General features: G+C 57.7%; 2 protein-coding genes across 5 annotated transcripts in view; both read right to left on the bottom strand.

Annotated features, from left to right (window-relative positions):
- Positions 1-2,313, bottom strand: part of POU2F3 (POU class 2 homeobox 3) — a 42,478-nt gene extending 40,165 nt beyond the window's left edge. The window contains exon 1 of one of the 3 annotated variants that reach the window (XM_080567490.1): positions 1,038-2,313. In XM_080567490.1, the coding sequence (XP_080423616.1) occupies positions 1,038-1,323 (286 nt within the window). In that variant the 5' untranslated portion in view covers positions 1,324-2,313. The remainder of the gene's footprint in view (positions 1-1,037) is intronic. The other 2 variants (XM_080567491.1, XM_080567492.1) reach the window with 2 other exon arrangements.
- Positions 2,314-5,147: 2,834 nt separating this feature from the next.
- The window catches only part of OAF (out at first homolog), a 201,174-nt gene continuing 188,872 nt past the window's right edge, over positions 5,148-17,449 (bottom strand). The window contains exons 1-4 of one of the 2 annotated variants that reach the window (XM_080567494.1): positions 15,859-16,419; positions 7,900-8,034; positions 7,177-7,357; positions 5,148-6,715 (exon numbers count right to left, since the gene is read on the bottom strand). In XM_080567494.1, coding sequence (XP_080423620.1) covers positions 6,441-6,715; positions 7,177-7,357; positions 7,900-8,034; positions 15,859-16,089 — 822 coding nt within the window. In that variant the 5' untranslated portion in view covers positions 16,090-16,419 and the 3' untranslated portion in view covers positions 5,148-6,440. Of the gene's footprint in view, positions 6,716-7,176; positions 7,358-7,899; positions 8,035-15,858; positions 16,420-17,449 lie in introns of those variants that run through there. The other variant, XM_080567495.1, reaches the window with a different exon arrangement.

Below are 17,449 nucleotides of genomic sequence, written 5' to 3'. Positions count from 1 at the left end.
AGAGGGCACAGTATCGATCTGGGGAATCGTCTCATGAAGAAAGAGTCGCCCACAAGCAAAGCAGATGGGCGGAGGGCAGCCTGCGGGGGACGCGTCCCCGAGAGGCACCACTCACGCACGCACGCCCATCGCAGGTGCTCGGACGAGTCAGGCTCGCACGCCGCGCCGGCACCGCCAGCCTCCTGCCGCCCTGCTTGGCCTGCACGTGGCCCCCTGCCCTCAGCACCCCCGGTGCCACAGAAGGGGCTGTCAGGATCCGGCCCGTGCCGTAGCCCTGCTCAGCTCTCGTGCCAGCACTGCCCTCGGCCCCCACGTGCCAGGGACGTTCCCTCTCCTCCAGCATGGGGGGCTCAAGAAGAGGGCAGGAGCTGAAGTGGCTCCGCGGGGCAAGCCCCAGCTCCACGCAGCGCCGAGGCTTTTGGCAGCCGTGGCTCTGCTTCCCCTGCTGCTTGCGGAGACGTGAGGCTGCGCCTCCGTGTCAAAGCCCTGCAAGGCGCGGATACTCCTCCTGAGTGTCCCCATTCATTCATTCCTCGCTCACCTCACCCTCCCACAGCTCTCCCCTGGCTCATTTTTCCCTCTTTGTCATTAACCTTCCTCCTTCCAGCCCAGTCCCATCCCTCACTCGCACCCACCCACCCCCTTCCAACCTTTCTGCATCCCTCGGTGACTTTACCCCCCTCTCTCCTCCTGGCTTTATCCCAGTGACTCAGGACACCGGGTCAGGCACTACCTCCCCATTTTCCAGGTGCCCAAGAGACTCTGCCCCGCAGCCCACGTTCGGGCTGGCAGCCTGAGCAGCGCTCCCACGCTGTGGGCATGGCTCAGCAGCCCCCTAAATAGGGCCAGGGCAGCATCCATCCCCCAGGTGGCTCTTAACCAGGCACTGGCTGCCGTCACCGACTCCAGCAGGAGAGAAGAGGAGGGAAAGGAGGGAGGAAAGGTCACGGGAACCAGAGCAACCCCATTTCCTGCCCGAGCCCACGTCTCGTCTGCGTGGTGAGCCCCAGCCCGATCCTTCCTCAAGCGCCCTTTACCTGCGTGCACAGACTCCAGGTTCACCATCCTGCTGGTGGAGGGAAATCCACGGTGCGCCCAGCCTCCTGCCGTCAGCCCCAGGTTGCCAGGGGCTGCCAGTTTGCCCTCCCTCCTCTGCCACCCGCTGCCTCTCAAACCGGGCGTGGGTCCGCTCCCCAAGGGACCTAGAGCTCCATTGCCTGTTGCCATGCAGGGCCAGGTGAGCATGCGGCGCCGCGCCACGCCTCGCCCCACCTCCGGCTCCCTCGGGTGCCCTGACACCCAGCAGCCTGGCGCCCGGCCCATGCAAAAGCACCCATTTGCATATTAGTAACTCGGGAATGGATGAGTCCCTGCAGCGCTACCAGGGCGTGGGGTGGGGTGGGAAGGAGGGAGGAAGGAGGCGCTTCGCCCGCCCGCACCGCCTCGGATGCGCCCCGCAGCACCTGCCCGCCGGGCTGGCGGAGGGGGCTTCGTGGGGGCTTCGTGGGGGCGCCGACACCAGCCCCAGGGCCGCCTGGGGAGGGAAAGGAGGCTGCTGGCTCCGTCCCTTGCAAAGCACGGGTGGGAGAGGCATGAAGGCAGGCTGGGCAGCACCCAGAGGGGAAGATGGCCGAGTGCCCCCCCCCCCCATGGGGCAGCCCCTTCACATTTTTTCTGATAAATTTTGGGCTCTGCTCGGGTTGAGCTCATGAGTGTGGCCTGCACGGCGTAGTCTTTGGCTGCTGTGGGGCTGGGCTGAATGTAAGGGATGCCATATGAAGTGGTCAGCACAGGGCAGAAAGGTGCCCTGGTGCTGCTGGAGGCACAGGGTCAGCACCCAGCGACTCCCCTCACCTGAGCCCCGCTCCCTGTGCCAAGACAGCACCCAAGAAAAGTAATGATGGGGCAAACAGCCTCCTCCTCCTCCGCCATCTTGGTTCAAGCTGCAGGATCCAGCCGACTTCCAGGGAAAGCAGGGAGAAAAATCCCCTAAAGCTGCCTTGTGCTGCGGGCAGGCCAGGCCCTCGGCCTGCTCCCCGTGCTGTGACAGGGACCAGCGGTCACCCTGATGGGGCTGGGTGCCACGTTTGCTGTCTGGGTGCCCCCTACCATGCCCGAGGTGGTGGGGAGCCTGCGCGAAACTCCTGCAGCCCTGCTCAACCCCCTCCTGAAAGCGTTAACGCGCTCAATTGGTAGCTGCCAGGTACAAGCTATCGCACATTCATCTCTCCCTGGCTAATTCACGTTCCAGGGCTCTCGGCTTTCCCACATGCTGCTCTCCCTCCCTGGAAAGACAGGTTTCTCTGAGGAGATGGGTGGGCGGGCGGGCAGGCTCCCCGGGCCTCACCTCCAACCCAGTCTGGTGCTGCGGGGCCGGAGAGCCTGCGCGGTCAGAGGGGAGCCCTCGGGAGCGGGGAGCAGGCTGCAAGGATGGGGTGGATGTGTTAAAAAGATAAAAAAAATGAGGAAATTTGGGGAAAGACGGAAAGGGGGAAGCGAAGAGGAGGATCCCGGGTCTGACTAGCGTTTGCGGGATGGAGGAACTAGAGGGGGAGCGCTACGGGCTGAGCTCAGAGCGGCTCCAGGAAGCAGGGAGGTGACATGGGGTGGCTTGCGCAGACACCTCGTCCTGTCCTGAGCTGCTGGAGGGGCTGGACTCCTGCCACCGCTCCGTGGCAGAGCCCCAGCCATTCAGGCCTGCTCCCCGGGGCATTCCTGGGCCGCCGCTGCTCCGTTTTTCCCCTGCTGCCGGCCTGGCCCCCACGGCTGGGTTTTCCCCGTGTCGAGGGCTGACGCGATCGGGTGGCCGCACTGCGTCAGACCTGGATTTACTGGCGGCACCTCGCCAGCTTGAAGGGCCTCCAAGGGGCAGGAGAAAGGCTCTGTGAGGGCTGGGGGGGGGCCATGAGCGTGCTCCTTCCACCCCAAAAAAAACACATCTCACACACTAGCTGGCGGCTTCCTTGCTGCAGCTCTTTTCCCTCTTCTCCCTGTTGCTTCGTGGGTTTTGTTTGTTTGTTTGTTTTTTGATTTTTTTTTTTTTCTTCCCAGACCCAAGCAGCACATCCCGGAGCCCCAGGGTGTCCCCTTTGGGGTGCTGGCAGGTGTCACCGTGCATCCGAAGACGCTGGCCCGGCCATAGGCAGGCCCGCAGTGCCCTCTCCTGGCCCTACAGACACCGCCGGGTGCAGCCAGGAACCCTCCAGCCCTCCAGCCGCTTCTGGCTTTTATTCTGTGGTCAGGGAAAAAAAAAGAAAAAAAAAAAGAAAAAAAAAAGAAAAAAATGCTTTTCTCATTAAACTACCTGAGACAGCTCTGCAGTGAGCAGAGGGGCAAAAGAGAGGAGGACCACAGCACCATCAGTCCTGTCTGCTGTGGGAATAAGACCACCTTCCCCAGGCAAAGGTAGATGAACTTTGTCCTGAGATGATCATTCCTGGATGCCAGCAGATATGCTGCTGCTAGAAATCAACTGCTCTTTTTATTTTTATTTTCATTTTTTTCCCCATGGTCATCAGTGACTGACCCATCTGCTCTCATCCTAAGCACATGCATGTGCTCCTCCACTCATGCTGCCAGTATTCATTCCTCTCTTGGAGGAAGGCAAGCTCTGCAGATAGCAACTGATTTCTGCAGCATGGATGGGTCTGAAAGCACAGACTGCAGAAAGATGTTACAAAATCCTCTCCTGCTTTTCCTAATAGCAAGGATTTATGGCAGTGCTCCCGGCCAACTGCGACTTCTCTGTGCCAGGCAGTTCTCCTGTCTCCACCTGCAGCAGCTGCCTCTTCAGGGGTGTTATTTATATCAAGAAGAAGAATTTTTCTTTGGAAAGGCAATTGCACTGCACTGCAGTTCTCTTCTTGCAGGGCAGGGAGATAGCGAGCTCTCACAGGGAGCAAGACTGCAACTTGGGGTGTGAAACCCCCGGGCTTTAGGGACGTGCCCTGGTTTCTCAGCTCCCCTCAAACCCAGAGCACAAATCCAGCAGCAGCTATCGAGTTTTGCTCAGCACATACTGTCTGTTGTTGTAGAGTTCACGTCCTTCACTTACTTGGCTGGGGTAAGAGCTCCCATGACGCAGCACTGGCCCCAGAAATGCCCACCAACCTGCACTGCTGAGCACAGGTCTGGCTCATATCAGGCTCCTCCATTACCCCACAGAGCCAGGGGCTGGTCTGGCAGTGCCTTCCCAAGGTGCCCGGGGAATACCCTTGCCAAAAAAAGCTAGGGAAGAGCTGAAACGTCTCTTAAGAGCTGCGTGCAGCCAAGCTGCCTTTCCTCCTCCATTCCGAGTATCCAGCAGCCACCCTGTGCGTGACCCAGCAGCCCAGAGCCTCACCATTACAAAATAATCACCGTCAGCTCTCTGGGATGTGACCCAGGGGCTCCCAGACACAGGTGGTGCCCACTCCCAGCAGCCCTGTGCAGGAGGTAGAGGTGGGAACGGGGCTCAAGCAGGTTGCAGCCTCCCTGCTGTCCTCTCCCTCTATTCCCACCTTGCCCCACAGCTGGATTTCACTCCAGCAAGCAGGGACAGGATGCCAGCACCCTGCTGCAGCAGGAGAGAACAAATCCCTGCAAATGCTGACCACGTAACCAAAACAGCAGCAGTCACTCCAGTGCAGAAAGGCCGAGGTTGCAGACTCCCTCATCCTGCCTCCACATTCACCACACTAGGGGGAATCAGCACTCCACGCTTCTCCTGCGATCAGCCACTGAGCTGGGAGCTCTGATCGAGCCCCAAGCTCTGCTGCCCTCATCTCCCCTCAGCTGTAGCTGCAGAGGAAGAGACAGAGACTATTTGATGCTACTGGCCCCAGCCAAGTCCCCAGCCACACCACACACACCCCTGGGACCCCACCATCCCCAGCCTGCCTGACCCCCAGACCAGTTTCTGTCTCCATCACTGCTCTTTTACTTCCCCAGGGCTCAGGCCCAAAGCTCCCAGTTACTCGAGGGACTGGGTGGCTGGTACCCTTGCAATACAGGACCGCACTGAGCTCATGCTGCAGGATGTGGCCCCTCCAGCCCCAAGGTCTTCAACACCCAAGGCAGAGGCTCAGAACCCAGCAGAGAGCAATTCCCAATCCCAATTCCAAACAAAGGGATCACACAGATTATGAGAGAGGCTTTTAGACCAGGCATGCTTTTAAAAAAAAAGTTTATTTTACCTTACAAATGATAAATAATTTGTTTTTAAAAAAATCATTCAAGTGTGTTTTACTTCATGTTGCAATATTAAAATACCTTTCCCTTCTCCCCCCCCCTTAACTGATCAATATAAAAATAATTGTGACCAAATTCATTTTTGTCAAAAATTCCTGGATTTTAGGCAAAAAGGCACATTGTGAAGGCTTTTCATCAGGAGGAACGGGGGCTCACAGTGACCCCAACAGCCTCTTTCCCCTCTCTGCTTGTTCTAAACTTGAGTGGAAGACGGCTCGGGAAGCAGGCAGCGCTCCTACAGCACTTTTTGTCTGATGCCCTCCAGGTACACACCAGGGCTGTGGTCAGCTTCAAGGTCATCCCTGCTTTATGTATAGGGGAAACCAAGGCACAGCAGAGCAGTACAGTTAACTAAGAGCTTCTTGTGAATAGCTGGCAGAGTAGGACGTAAAACTGGATGTAGATGTAGGACGTTATCTTCTTCCAAACAACGGTTGCGATGCCCATCTGGGATCATCCCCCCTTGCAACCACAAGGTTACGATGGCAGTCACAAATCTCCAGCTGTCTCTTTCCTAGCAGGAGAGTCCCAGAACCAACACAAAAAGTTGGCCTTCACTAGTCTAAATAGGGAGAAGTTCGAGCCCTAATCAGCAGCCCTTTGGGGGCAGAATTGCTGGGCTATATCCCCCCAGAGCATCTTGTCTGGAGCCACGGGAAGGATATACCAGCCAGGCAGACACTAAAAAAAGCTACAGGCAGGCTCTGGCTTTGGGTAGGATTCGTACCTCCCTTGTTCAGGGTATGTGGTCCCATAACTCAGCCATGTTCCCATTGGGAAATGCTGTCGTGTCACCAGGAGGTGGTGAAGTCAGTGGCGGAGATGTCTGACACCCCAGGGACTGCTCCTCTCCCTGCCCCGGCCACCCTTCAGGATGCTGGGGGCTGAAAACTGGCCAGAAGTGCCCCCCTTCACACCCCCCCACCCCCAGAGCAGGGAAAAACAGAGCCCTTCTGGTGCTTCAGCCCCAAAACCCGCGGCTCCTGTTTCACCACGCAGCGAGCCGGGCCCGCTTATCCCAGTACGAGCTGTGGGGTCGGGAGGGAGCCACGGGGTGGGGGCAGAAGGAAAGGCACACACAGAGCTCCCCTGGTACAAGGCACCGCTGTGAACCATGTTCCTTCTTCGCAGCGGGGGGCTGCGGGAAGCCCTCAGCATCGCGAGCGGTGGCAGGAGGCAGCTGAGCTGCCGCTCGGAAAAGCCTGGCTCTGCTAGGTCTCCTCATCCCAGAGACAGAGCTGCTTCTGCGGCACGTAGTAATCGAAGGTGTAGCCCTTCTGGCAGCTGCGGATGCCGCATTTGTAGGAAGAAACCTTGCCCGCGGCATCGCGGCTCTTGCAGTACTTGAGCATGCAGGGGTACCACTCGATGCTCAGCGAGTAGCTGCAGATGCAGGGCTTCCAGCGGTCCGCGCACAGCCTGCAGCGCTGCAGGTCCGGCAGGTCCGACGTCTGCGGCAGGACCTCGAACATGGAGCCGTCCACCCCTGCGGGAGGAAGCAAATCCTGCTCAGGGCGCTGCTGGAAGGCGAGGGGAGGTGCAGAGGCAGCGCTGTGCGTGCTGCAGCCAGCCAAAAAACATTTTCAGGGGCTGGTGGGACACGCGGGTGGGTAGGAACCCTGGGAGAGGACAGGGCACTAGGGGAGACAGGCCAGGAGGTATCAGGAATGCAAAGAATGCGTTTCTTTTGGGTGAGGGACCAGGTGAAAGGTTGCCCTGGAAATACTGCCTAATTGCATTCAGGAGGAGGGTGACACTGAAGAAGTCAGATATATGCTGAGGAACAGATGAGAGCAGCGTGATGTGCCAGCAGGCAGTGCACACGCCTTGCCCACGGCACAGACAGCAAACAAAAAGCTGAAACATTTTCTGCAGGTCACCGAGAGCACAGCAGCACCTCGGCTTGCTGACCCGAGCAGCTCTACCCAAACCAAAGGAAACTTCTACCTTTCTCCAGCCAAAATTTGACATCGTCCTCTCGCGTGTAAATAGCTTCTTTGGCCTCTGCACAGACGTTGTGGATGTGGGAGCTCAGCTGCGCCCCTTTGCTGAAGTTGACAGCTACATCCATGCTGAGGTGCTCCAGGCCCCGCACCTCCTCAGCCTGCCGCACTGTCCTGGGGTTTTTCTGCAGAGGACAAAAAAAATAAATCATAAAAACTTGAATCCTGGCTGCAACAAATCGCCCCTTGTAGCATGTCAGGATTTCACACCGACACAGGAAGATGTGCAAATGGATGCTCCTCTCTGAGTGCACCCACATCCCATCTGGATGGAAGGTGCTTACAAAACCTCTGGGTGATGTTGGAACTGATGATGGTTTATTACTGCTCCGATTTGCCTGGGATCATTTATCAATGCTCTGTCGTGATGGATGGTGCCAGTAATTAATTCACTGGACAATGTCGGGCAGGAGCTTTGCTGGTGATTACTCTAAGCATCCGCTTGCCCTTTGATTCAGACTGAACTCAATCATGCTCCCTTCATGTTTGTTAGCAGATCAGGATCAATACTATTACTGAAATTAGTTTAATGCCGAGCTCCTTAAGCAGGAGGGGAGGTCAAAGGCAGGTCTAATAGCCAGCAGAGCCACGAGGAGGCTGCATGGGAAGGTTATCCAGGCAGCTCCAAGAAACCCCGGTGGGTTTGGGGCACGGGGCAGCCCCCTACCTGCCGCAGCTTCGCCATGGACTCGCTGGGGATGATCTCGTTGCGGTGAAGCCGGGTGACGAAGCAGAGCGCTTGGAACTGGCTCTGGCCCCTCTCCAGCTCCCCTAGGATTAAGGCACGGAAGATCTTCACCTCCTGGCAGACAGAGAATTAAAAAAAATAAATCGCAGTTAGTCACAGACCTTTGGCATCGTTTGGTGAATTGAGAAGCCAGGGTCTTGCAGAAAGGCTCCAGCCCAAAGAACAAAGTCAAAGGTCTCATACTTCTGCTCCCCGAGCACAGGTGTCCTCTCCCAGGTCCAATCCCACCCCAGCCTGCAGCATAACAACCGGTGTAAGGGTTTTCGCAATCCCACCGGGGCAGGGACAGGTCGCTGCCAGCTCCCATCCCACAACCCTGCCTCCCTCAGCCAGCGGCTGGGCTTTCGTCCTTCAGCACACGGAGAGGTGAGCCTCCCAGGAGTCTGGTCCTCTCCCAGGAGGAGATGCTCACCTTCAGATTGACCACTTGGGGTTCTCCCACCATCAAGAGAGGATTCTCTCTGCTCAAGGCTATTTCTTTTGCCCTTCAGTCTGGAAAAGCCCTGAAGGCTCTCCCCACCCCCCAGAGGCAGGGTTACTACTGGTGTTAAACAAGCTGATTGCTGCTTCCAGTTTCTGCAACGTGGCCTCTCCTGCTAGGGGCCACTGGTGTGCAAGCAGAAGGCAAAGGGGAAAGGGCAAGAGGAAGCACAAGCGTGGGCAGGAAGGCACGAGGGTGAGCATGAAATGGGTGAAAGGACAAGGCACAGTCCAAAAATCCCCTGTACAACAGCACCAGGACTACTGGGATTGGGTGACTCGGTGAGTTTTTCCAAGCAGCAGCGTGACAGGGACCCGAACCTCTGTAACCATACCCCGACCGCGCCACGCACCGAGGGAGGCCCATTTTTTCCCTCCAGGTCGCAATCTTTTTGAGCTGTAACTGAAGCCCTCCAGGGGCAGCTGGTCACAGCTTCCATCTGCCACCAACTAAAAATATCCCGAGTCTTCATTACAGCAAAGGTCCTCCTTTCACCAACGAGCTAATAACAAGCTGAGATTGAGCACAGGGAAAACCCACACCTATTTTGGTTAAACGAATATCACATAGCTGTTATCTCCATGCATTACTTGGGGCAAGCAGCCCCGACCTTCCTCTGCTGCCTTCCCTCACTTGCTTCTGAGCAGCCTGGTGTCCTGGAGAAGAAATTACTCCCTGTGCAGACAAGAAAAGGATACACAGCTCGGTGCACATCTGGACGGCTGTAATCTGGGATGTTCCCAGGACAGGGGAAAGGATTTTGCTGGGTGCCTTTGTTGTACGCACTGAAAACTCAGCATAAAAACAGGACACGAAGGGGATTTGGAAAAAGAGATACCAGTTGCTTTTGCCCACAAACACGAGGGTTTCTTAATCACTGCCTTTAGTGCTCTGGTTTGACTGACACCTCTGTGTAGACATGGGAAACATCCGAAAAAGTGCAGCATAGCCTGGGAGGCATCACCAGCAGCTCAAAGCTGCTGAGTTCTCCAGGGTCTTAAAAGAGCATCTGAAGGCATTTAAAAAAAAAACAAAAGACACAAAGAAAAACAAAAATAATATGAGAAAAGAGAAGCTAAGCTTCTTTAAATGGCTAGGGTTATGGCTGGAGCAGTACAACAGCAGGGGGACGGAGAAGAAAGCAATATTTCCCAAACTTCCCATCGACCAAGAAAAATCCAGGATGAAGTTTCCACAGAAGCGCATGTGATGTTACGACTGAATCATGATTTTTGCCTGCTTTAATGGGGACAATTCCCACTGAGCCCCTGGCACCACTGAAGGAGCCGCGTTCCCATCTACACGCAGTCCAGCTGCCTCCCAGCTGAGCTCTGCTGCGAGCTCCTGCCTGGTCCAAGGACAAGAAGACTGAAACCAGCAGCTCACCCTGGCACATGCTCCAAATGTGGATTTCATTTTAATTCACTTTGAACACCCAGCAGCCTGTCTGGAAAAAAGCAAACGGGGACAGCCAAGCTCTGCGCTAGGACTGGAAACCTCAAGTAGATGCAGGAGATTAACAGCAGCGCAGGGCTTCCCAGCTTGGAAGCGATTTTTGCAACACGAGAACATGCGGAGCAGCCCATGAATCCTCCCGATGTGTGGGTCCAAGAGCTAGACGTCAGTCACCCAGCTCCCTCTCCTTGTCACGATACGTACAGGAGATCTGCACCACTCTCCCTGCGAGCGGTCCCAAAGCTCCCGAGCGATGCATATGACTGCAAGTCCTCTGGCTCCAAAGCCCTGCACCCCGCTGCTGCGAGGTCCAGGCACAGAAAAACTCCTTCCCAAGCAGCCTCACGTCCAAAGGTGCCTCTTCCACAGCACACCCAGCTCCTAATTCAGCAGCTCTATTCAGCGCTGAATTTGGAGAGCGGTGCTTCGTTTTCAGGGTCCCCAGCACACAAGGGAGGTAGGACCAAGCTCAGGACCACAACAGCCCACCAGTGGAACAAACGAGGAGCTCTCGGGCATCGAGACAAGCATCTGCTCCCTCTCCAGCCCCGGGCAGGCAGCACGAGCAAGGTGGAAGCACCACAAGCACCCGCACAGCACCGCAGTGCCTCCAGCCCCAGCCAGCGAGCGGCCCAGGGCTGCCGCTCAGCTATTCTAAATATTTATCTGCCTGTCTGTGTGCTTACTGATTTATGGGCCAGCGGGTCCACGTAACCTCGGGTAAAGATCCCTGCAAAAACTGCCCTGAAAGAGCCCATTGGTATGGGAGGGGAGGAGGCAGAGAAAGAGAGAGGTGGTCCTGTGGTGGGGTACAGCTGGAGAAGGGAGCAGGGGGTAAAATGGTAGAGATCAACAGGAACCGGAGCGGGAGCAGTGCCCCTGACCCATCCTTTCCTCCCCCCTCAGCTTCTCCTTCCTCCGGGCAGCAGGCTCGCCCCTTGGTGCCGAACCAGGGCGGCTCCGCGGCTGGCTGCCCCTACATCAAACAGCAAGGCCAGATCCCTATCTACATGAACCCCGCTGCCCCGAGCCACCACCACCAAAGCTGCAACCCCACGCATGCCGGGCTTGGGACCTCAGGGAGGGGGCATTTCTTCTCCTCCCCGTGTCCCCAGGGCTTTTGGCCACCTCCGTCCTCCAGCAGCTCTGTTCAAAGGGCTCCCTGGGAACACAACAACCCAGCGAGGGCTCCTGGGGTTGAGCTGAGCCTGCTGGACACCTTCAGTCCCTTTACTGTTGTCGTTTTTTGGGTCTCCATAAAGCCAGGAAGGGATACAACCCTGGGCAAGGGAGACGGTGCCCATGCAACGTACCTTGAAAGCACACCACCACATCTGAACAGCAGATCTGAGCTCCCCTGCACAGGGGCTGGAGCCATGTGGAGATGTGGGTCTCACCCCACAGCACCCAAAGGAGGCAGCTCTGGCATGCAGAGGGCCGTGGTGCTGCCTGAACTCGGGGCCTTGGGAGCTGTAGGGTCAGGGACTGCAGGCGTCTTCATTGATGCCACTTAGGTGCACTTTTCCAGCAGTCAGCAAGCCACCAAACAGCTTTAATCAAGCTGGTTTATTCAAGGAACTGGCTCCTAAGGCACGCGTTGTTCTGACGAGAGAAATCCCACCTTTACCTGGCTCCAAGCAAACCCAAAGCGATCCTCCCTGTGGATCTCTGAGCAAAGCTAACCATATTTTGGGAGACTCGTGCCCTGCAGGGACCACTCTCTCCTGACCAAGAGGTCAGCCCCCCCCTTCTCCCCAGGTCCTGCCTCACCTCCCTCTCTCAAAGCCATGCCCAGCTTCCCTGCTCTCCCTGCCCTGGCTACACAACACCAGGTGGAGCAAGAACCGAAGCTCATCCCATCAAAAAACATGCCATGCTTCTCGCCTGGAAAGAGCCACCAAAGATTTTTGTGCTTGGAGAGCGCCCTCCCCTCCCCAGGCACCCCAGCGATTCCCACCAGGAAGAGCAGGATCAGCCGGTGCCAAGGTGGGTACCCAGCCAAGGCAGCGAAACGCACCTTTAATTCTGGGTTTCTGCAAAAATTTCCCAGCAGGGAACAAGCCCCGACAGAGCATTGCCTTGCAACGCGGGGACTCTCCGGATGAACTCATCCCGGGGGCGGTGAGAATCCTTGGCCCTGACCCGTGCCGGTGTGCCGGGTACGGTTACACCTATTGTCTGGGGCTGGCCGCGGCCGTGGCGTGGCAGGGAACAGGCAGTTCTGCGGCCGTGCCATCGGAGGGATCCGCAGCCTCGGCTCCTGGGGCGCAGGCAGAGCAGCTCTCGGTTCCTAAGGGGAGGAAGGAAATCCGTGCAGCCAGCTCCCACCAGCCCGGGTTGCCTGTATGTGCCGAAGCAACTCCGGCACGGAACCAGGCTGCGTGGAGGCACAGAGAAATCAGTTCTCTCTTCTCTCCCCGTCCTCAGCCAGCTCCCCGGGGACTGGCATCTGGGGTGCGGGAACAACCCGGCCTCCATTTCGAAGCCTGTGTGGTCCAGATCCGAGCCCAGCGCCTCGGCTTCACGCGGCGTGGAGCGAACCAGTTCCCAGGGAAATAAATTATTTCGGTGCCTCCCTCCCTCCGACCCAGGCAGCATTCCTGCCAAACTTCTCTCCCCCGAGGAGATCAGCGCTGCCGTGGGACCTGCTTTTGTCTTTGCTGCCACACGTCTGGGCAGGCCAGGGGGGTACAAGGATAGGGAAGCTGCTGCTGGGGACACTGGGGACCCCAGACCCAGGTCCCAGCCCTGCCAGCAGCCTCTGCTGTGGTCATGGCCCTGCCTGCACTCCCCCGGGGAGCAGCTGGAGCTGGCCAGAAAGTTGTTTTGCTTGTCCAGCACAGAGCATGTGTTATTGCATCCTCGCTGGGGGGCCGGCCGGCTGAGTTACCCTGACTCAGAGGGGATTATGCTTTTTAACCCCTCTCCTACCAGAAACCCTCGTTCCTACAGGCGCTGAGCAGCCAGAATTCCCTGCAGCGCCTGGACGAACATCCCCTGGTTACGCATCCTCACGCTCAGCACCTATACATTGAAGGATGCCAGCGAGTAAATCCCAGAGCTGCTTCCCAAACTGGATCCTGCCCAAGGCCATGCATGGCATGAGCACGGGGCAGCCCTGGCAGCATGCAGGGCGCAGCCTCCTGTATTTTACAGCTACCATCTCTTCCACACGCTTCCCTACGTCCCCTGGTCATTTAGCACCTAACACAATGAACCCCTGGCACAAGGAAAGCCTCCACACCCCCCAACTATCACATAACTCCAGCTCTATTAACAAAGGACCCCAAAAGGACTGGCAATGCAAGCGTTACAATACCAGTTGCCACTTCCAACACATTTTTTCCAGCAATCAGAAGGAAAAAGAAACTTCTCTCTATCTGTGTGCTGACCTTGGACTAGAACCGCCCACTTTGTTCTCAGGCCGCTGTTTAACAACTGGCAAGATCACGTTATTGGAGTTAGACAACGTTTAGGGTCGATCCACCCCCTTGGTCCTTTTTGCAGTAAGTTTTGTGCCTGACAGTGCCACGTAGACAAAGAAGTGTTCTCATCGCGCCCTTTCGAATTGCCAGGGAAGAAATAGTTTTCACCACTGCACGCCCCAGAAAACAGCAAGGCCCACAGTCTGGAGTCCCACCGACCAGTCTGCGGTGCTTTAGAGAATGAAATAAAGGCTGGTGTGCTCAGAGCACGCCGCTCCTCCAGGTTCAGCTCTGGATAGGAGGCAGGGATGGAAGAGAAAGGAGAACTGCACCCCTGGAAGGCCCGGAGCACTGCTCGAGCCCCGCTCAGCTTCCACCAGTGTCAGAAGGGAGAACTGAGCCATGATCTCATTGTAACTCCTCTCCTCTCCAGCCCACGGTCTAACAGCAACTCTTTGTCAGCAAAGAATTAAAAAAAATAAAGTCTGCCTTTAGACTAACCCCCTGCAGTTTAAGCCAGAGGAGTGGAAAAATCGTTTGTGCAGAAAGCCAGCATCCTGGCCACAGCATGACCACACAATCTTGCTTGGGAAACCCAGATCAACAGCCCCAGCTGCTTTCACAAAGGCTCAGAGCCTCAAGACCTTCTCTCTGGAGGGGAGAAGTTGTGTAACGTTCGAGAGCTGAGCAGCAGAGCAGAGCAGGGAAATGCCTGCGTGCAGCCAGGAGAACAGGTCAGAGGGGGAAGCCTGGCCAGGCAGCTGCTTGCTCACATCATTACTCACTGCACCGCAAATCCATCTCCTCGGTCCCTTCTGTCTCTGGCTTTCTTCAGCTCTGCTCCAGCAAAGCCATGAACACAGACAGGCAGCACCCAACTGCTGTAAAACCGAGGGTTAGGAACAGACTTGGGGAGGCTGATGCTTGCAAGCCTTCCAGGGGCCGTCTCCTGTGTGCTCCCAGGAGCTGAGGGCTTGCACGGAGCTCAGCATTTAACATATATAACACAGAGAAACCTTCAGAGAGCCCGGCTCAGAAGCAGCTCAGCTAAAAGCAGGATGAGAGCAGGAGAAGAGCCACCACACGCTGTTGGGTTTGTAGGTGAGATTTTAGAGCAAGCCCGTGTAAGAGCTGAAATAAGCGGGGAAATAAAGTTAGAAGGATGAACAGGACACCTAAATTCCCCACGTCACATCCCAAAGGGCCTACCCAGAAGGTAGGTACAGAGCTGGGATTTCCCATGCTCGGGAACACGCCGTGCAGCTTCGCACTCTTGAGGTTTAAAAGCCCTCATGGCACACGGTGTCTCCTGGGAGCCTGGTGCTCCCAGGACCAAAAATCGCAGTGGAAAGGGGAAAAGCCAGCAGAAGACGCCTTGGAGAGGGCTCCAAGGCTCACAGCAGGACGGGACACACCACCCTCCTACCTCACGGGGCTGAGCTTCCTCCTGTCACAAACCAAAGTCCACCCGAGCAAACAGCCTGAGCAGAGGGAACAAGATAACGCTGCCGTGCCACACGGACGGCCGTGCCACCCACGCAGCAGCGAACAGCTCATCCCCGAGCCAGAGAAAATTCACGGCGTCCAGCCAGGCTTGGGGTGCTCTGAAGGACGCCACGCTGGCCCCAAAGCTCCCGTCTCCTGCCGAGAAGCGTGGGGTCTCAGCATCACCTCCCTGCAGAGGGGCCTGGGAGGGGGCCAGGAGGATCCCTGGCTTTCCGCCAGTCCCAGAGTGAGCTGCCATGCGAACGGTGCCCACACCCCCAATGCACGTGCTCCCCAAAGCCATCACTTGGAGCGAGACGTCCTGGAGACACAGCAGAGCCCCACGAACCTGAGCCCCGGCTCGTGGGGGCCTCTCCTGCCCTGGCCCTGCTGCTGTCTGCCACCCAAAGCCACGGCTCCTCTCGGCTCAGCAAGGAGAAACAGACCTGCTGTGCTCAGCTGGGCATGGAGAAGGCTTTGCCACCCATCCTGCCAAAACCCTTCCCCACCATGCTCACCACTGGGCAGCCCAGGTTACAGCTGTGCCGCGGGGGGGCAGGAACCTGCCCGAAGGGCCCGGAGCCGTCTGCGGGGTGCACCACGAACGAAGACCCCAACATCGCTCATCGGTGGAGGGACTTCTGAAGGACCCCGTCCTCAGACAGGGCTCAGGCTCCCGAACCCCCCGGCAGGGTTTTCCGAGGCTCCAGGTGGATTCAGCCCCCCCAGCAGGGTTTCCCCAGGCTCCAGGCGGATCCCGGCTCCCCAAAGCCCTCCCGCACAGCATCCCCACAAGCAGCGGGCACCGGGGTCGCGCCCCAAGCCTCCTCCTGAGGACTCCCAGTCTCAAAGGGCCCATCCCCTCGCACCCCTCGCCCAGCTGGGACCCACCGGAGACCCCCCGGCACCAAACCCCACCGGGGGCTCCCCGGGACCCCGGGGATGCTCGGGGGCTCTCCGCTCCACCGCGGGGCGGGCGCAGCATCCCGGGGCCGTCCTCTGCCTTCCCCCCCCCACCACCCCGAGCCTCACCTGTCTGAAATCGGCCGTGAGGGTGATGAGGGCGCCGTCGGCCTTGCGGAGCTCCAGGCTGATGCAGTCGGAGCCGCTGTCGGCTTGCAGGCTCTCCTCCGCCACCTGCCCGCCGGGCAGCCGCACCCGCACCCGCAGCTCAGCCTTGGCCGCGGGGCCGGGAGCGCCGGGCAGCGGGGCTAACGCTAGCCACAGCAGGGCTGGCAGCGCCGGTAGCCGGGGGGCGAGCATCACCCCCCCCCGCCCCGCTCCCCGCAGCCCCCGCACCGTTACCCCCGGCGGGGCGCGCACGGCTCGGGGCAGCCCCCGGCCCGCATGGGGCGGGGGGCGCGGAGCGCAGCGTGGGGAAAGCGCCCCGCCGAGCCCCCCCCGGCCATGCAGAGCCCCCGGCCGCCGCTTTTCGGCCCCCCCCCGGCCCGCACTTCCTTCCCCCAAAGGCAGGGACCGGCCCTAAAGAGGCAGCGGCGCGCCGCCCCGCCTTTAAAGGGCCAGGCCGGGCCCGCAGCTGCTCCCCAGCTGCGGAGGGGAGGAGGGGAGAGGGGAATAATAATGGGAAAAAAAAAAAACAGGCAGAGCTCGCCCGAGGGCGAGGAAAAAAAAAATAAAAATAAATCCGGCCCAAGCAGCCGCCCTGCAGGCGAGCCCCGGTGCTCTGGGTGGCAGGAGGATGGAGGGGGGGGGTCTGCTCCAGCAGCAGCCAGGCAGCTTCTGGGCTCTCCTGCAGGTTTTTTTTTTTTTTTTAAATTGTTTTCTACTCCGTGGGATAAATAATTATCCCCAAACTGGAGTTGGAAAGGAGAGGTCAGCGTTAATAACAAAGCCCAGCGCTCGTGTTTGCACAAACACACACAAATCAGAGTCCTCTAAACATGCGGTTGTTGGGAATCAAACAACAGTTACATGATTGCTCAGGCTCACGCTGCACACAGGAGGCTCGCAGGGCTGCTCTCAGGCATGCCGGGGGTATTCCTGCCCCCGAGGATGTCATGCAAGCCGCTTGGGGCTTTCCCTGGCCCCTCTCCCCCAGGGACACGGGCCTGGGGCACTTCAGACTCCGCAGCCCAGCCACAAGGCTCCAGATTTGCCCTTCACCCGCCCACTCCTGCAATCGCTTCCAGATGGGCAGATGCTCATGAAGGGCCCCTTTGATTTCAAAAGGTCTCTCTGCAAACACAAAGGTCACTGTGGCAGCAGGATCAGGGCCTCAGAGAAAGAGCTTTGCAAGGAGAAGCACAGAAATGCATAGAAGCAACCGTTTAAATCCACACTTCCAGGAGAAGAGATCACTTTTGGCCAACTAGTATGCTTTGTGGGACCTCACACAAGTTTTAGACTGAAAATGTAAGAAAATGTAAGGGCTTTCTCACAAATGGTATCCTCCAAATACTTTTCAGGACAATAGCAGGGCAAAGAAATCAGAGCAGGCGAGGAGAGAAAGTAAAGAGGTGCAAACGGGAGAAAAGAAACGGTTCGGCTCTGACACAAAAAGAGAGGGAGGGCCCACAAGGTAGAAACCTACACCGACCAGCTCCTCCTGACAAAAGCCGCCGAGAAGGCCCCACTCACGGTCTATTTATTCAGAGGAGATTAT

Source organism: Anser brachyrhynchus (genome assembly GCF_964034855.1).
Source record: "Anser brachyrhynchus genome assembly, chromosome: 25".
Taxonomy (NCBI): domain Eukaryota; kingdom Metazoa; phylum Chordata; class Aves; order Anseriformes; family Anatidae; genus Anser; species Anser brachyrhynchus.
This window is presented reverse-complemented; position numbering and strand designations above follow the sequence as displayed.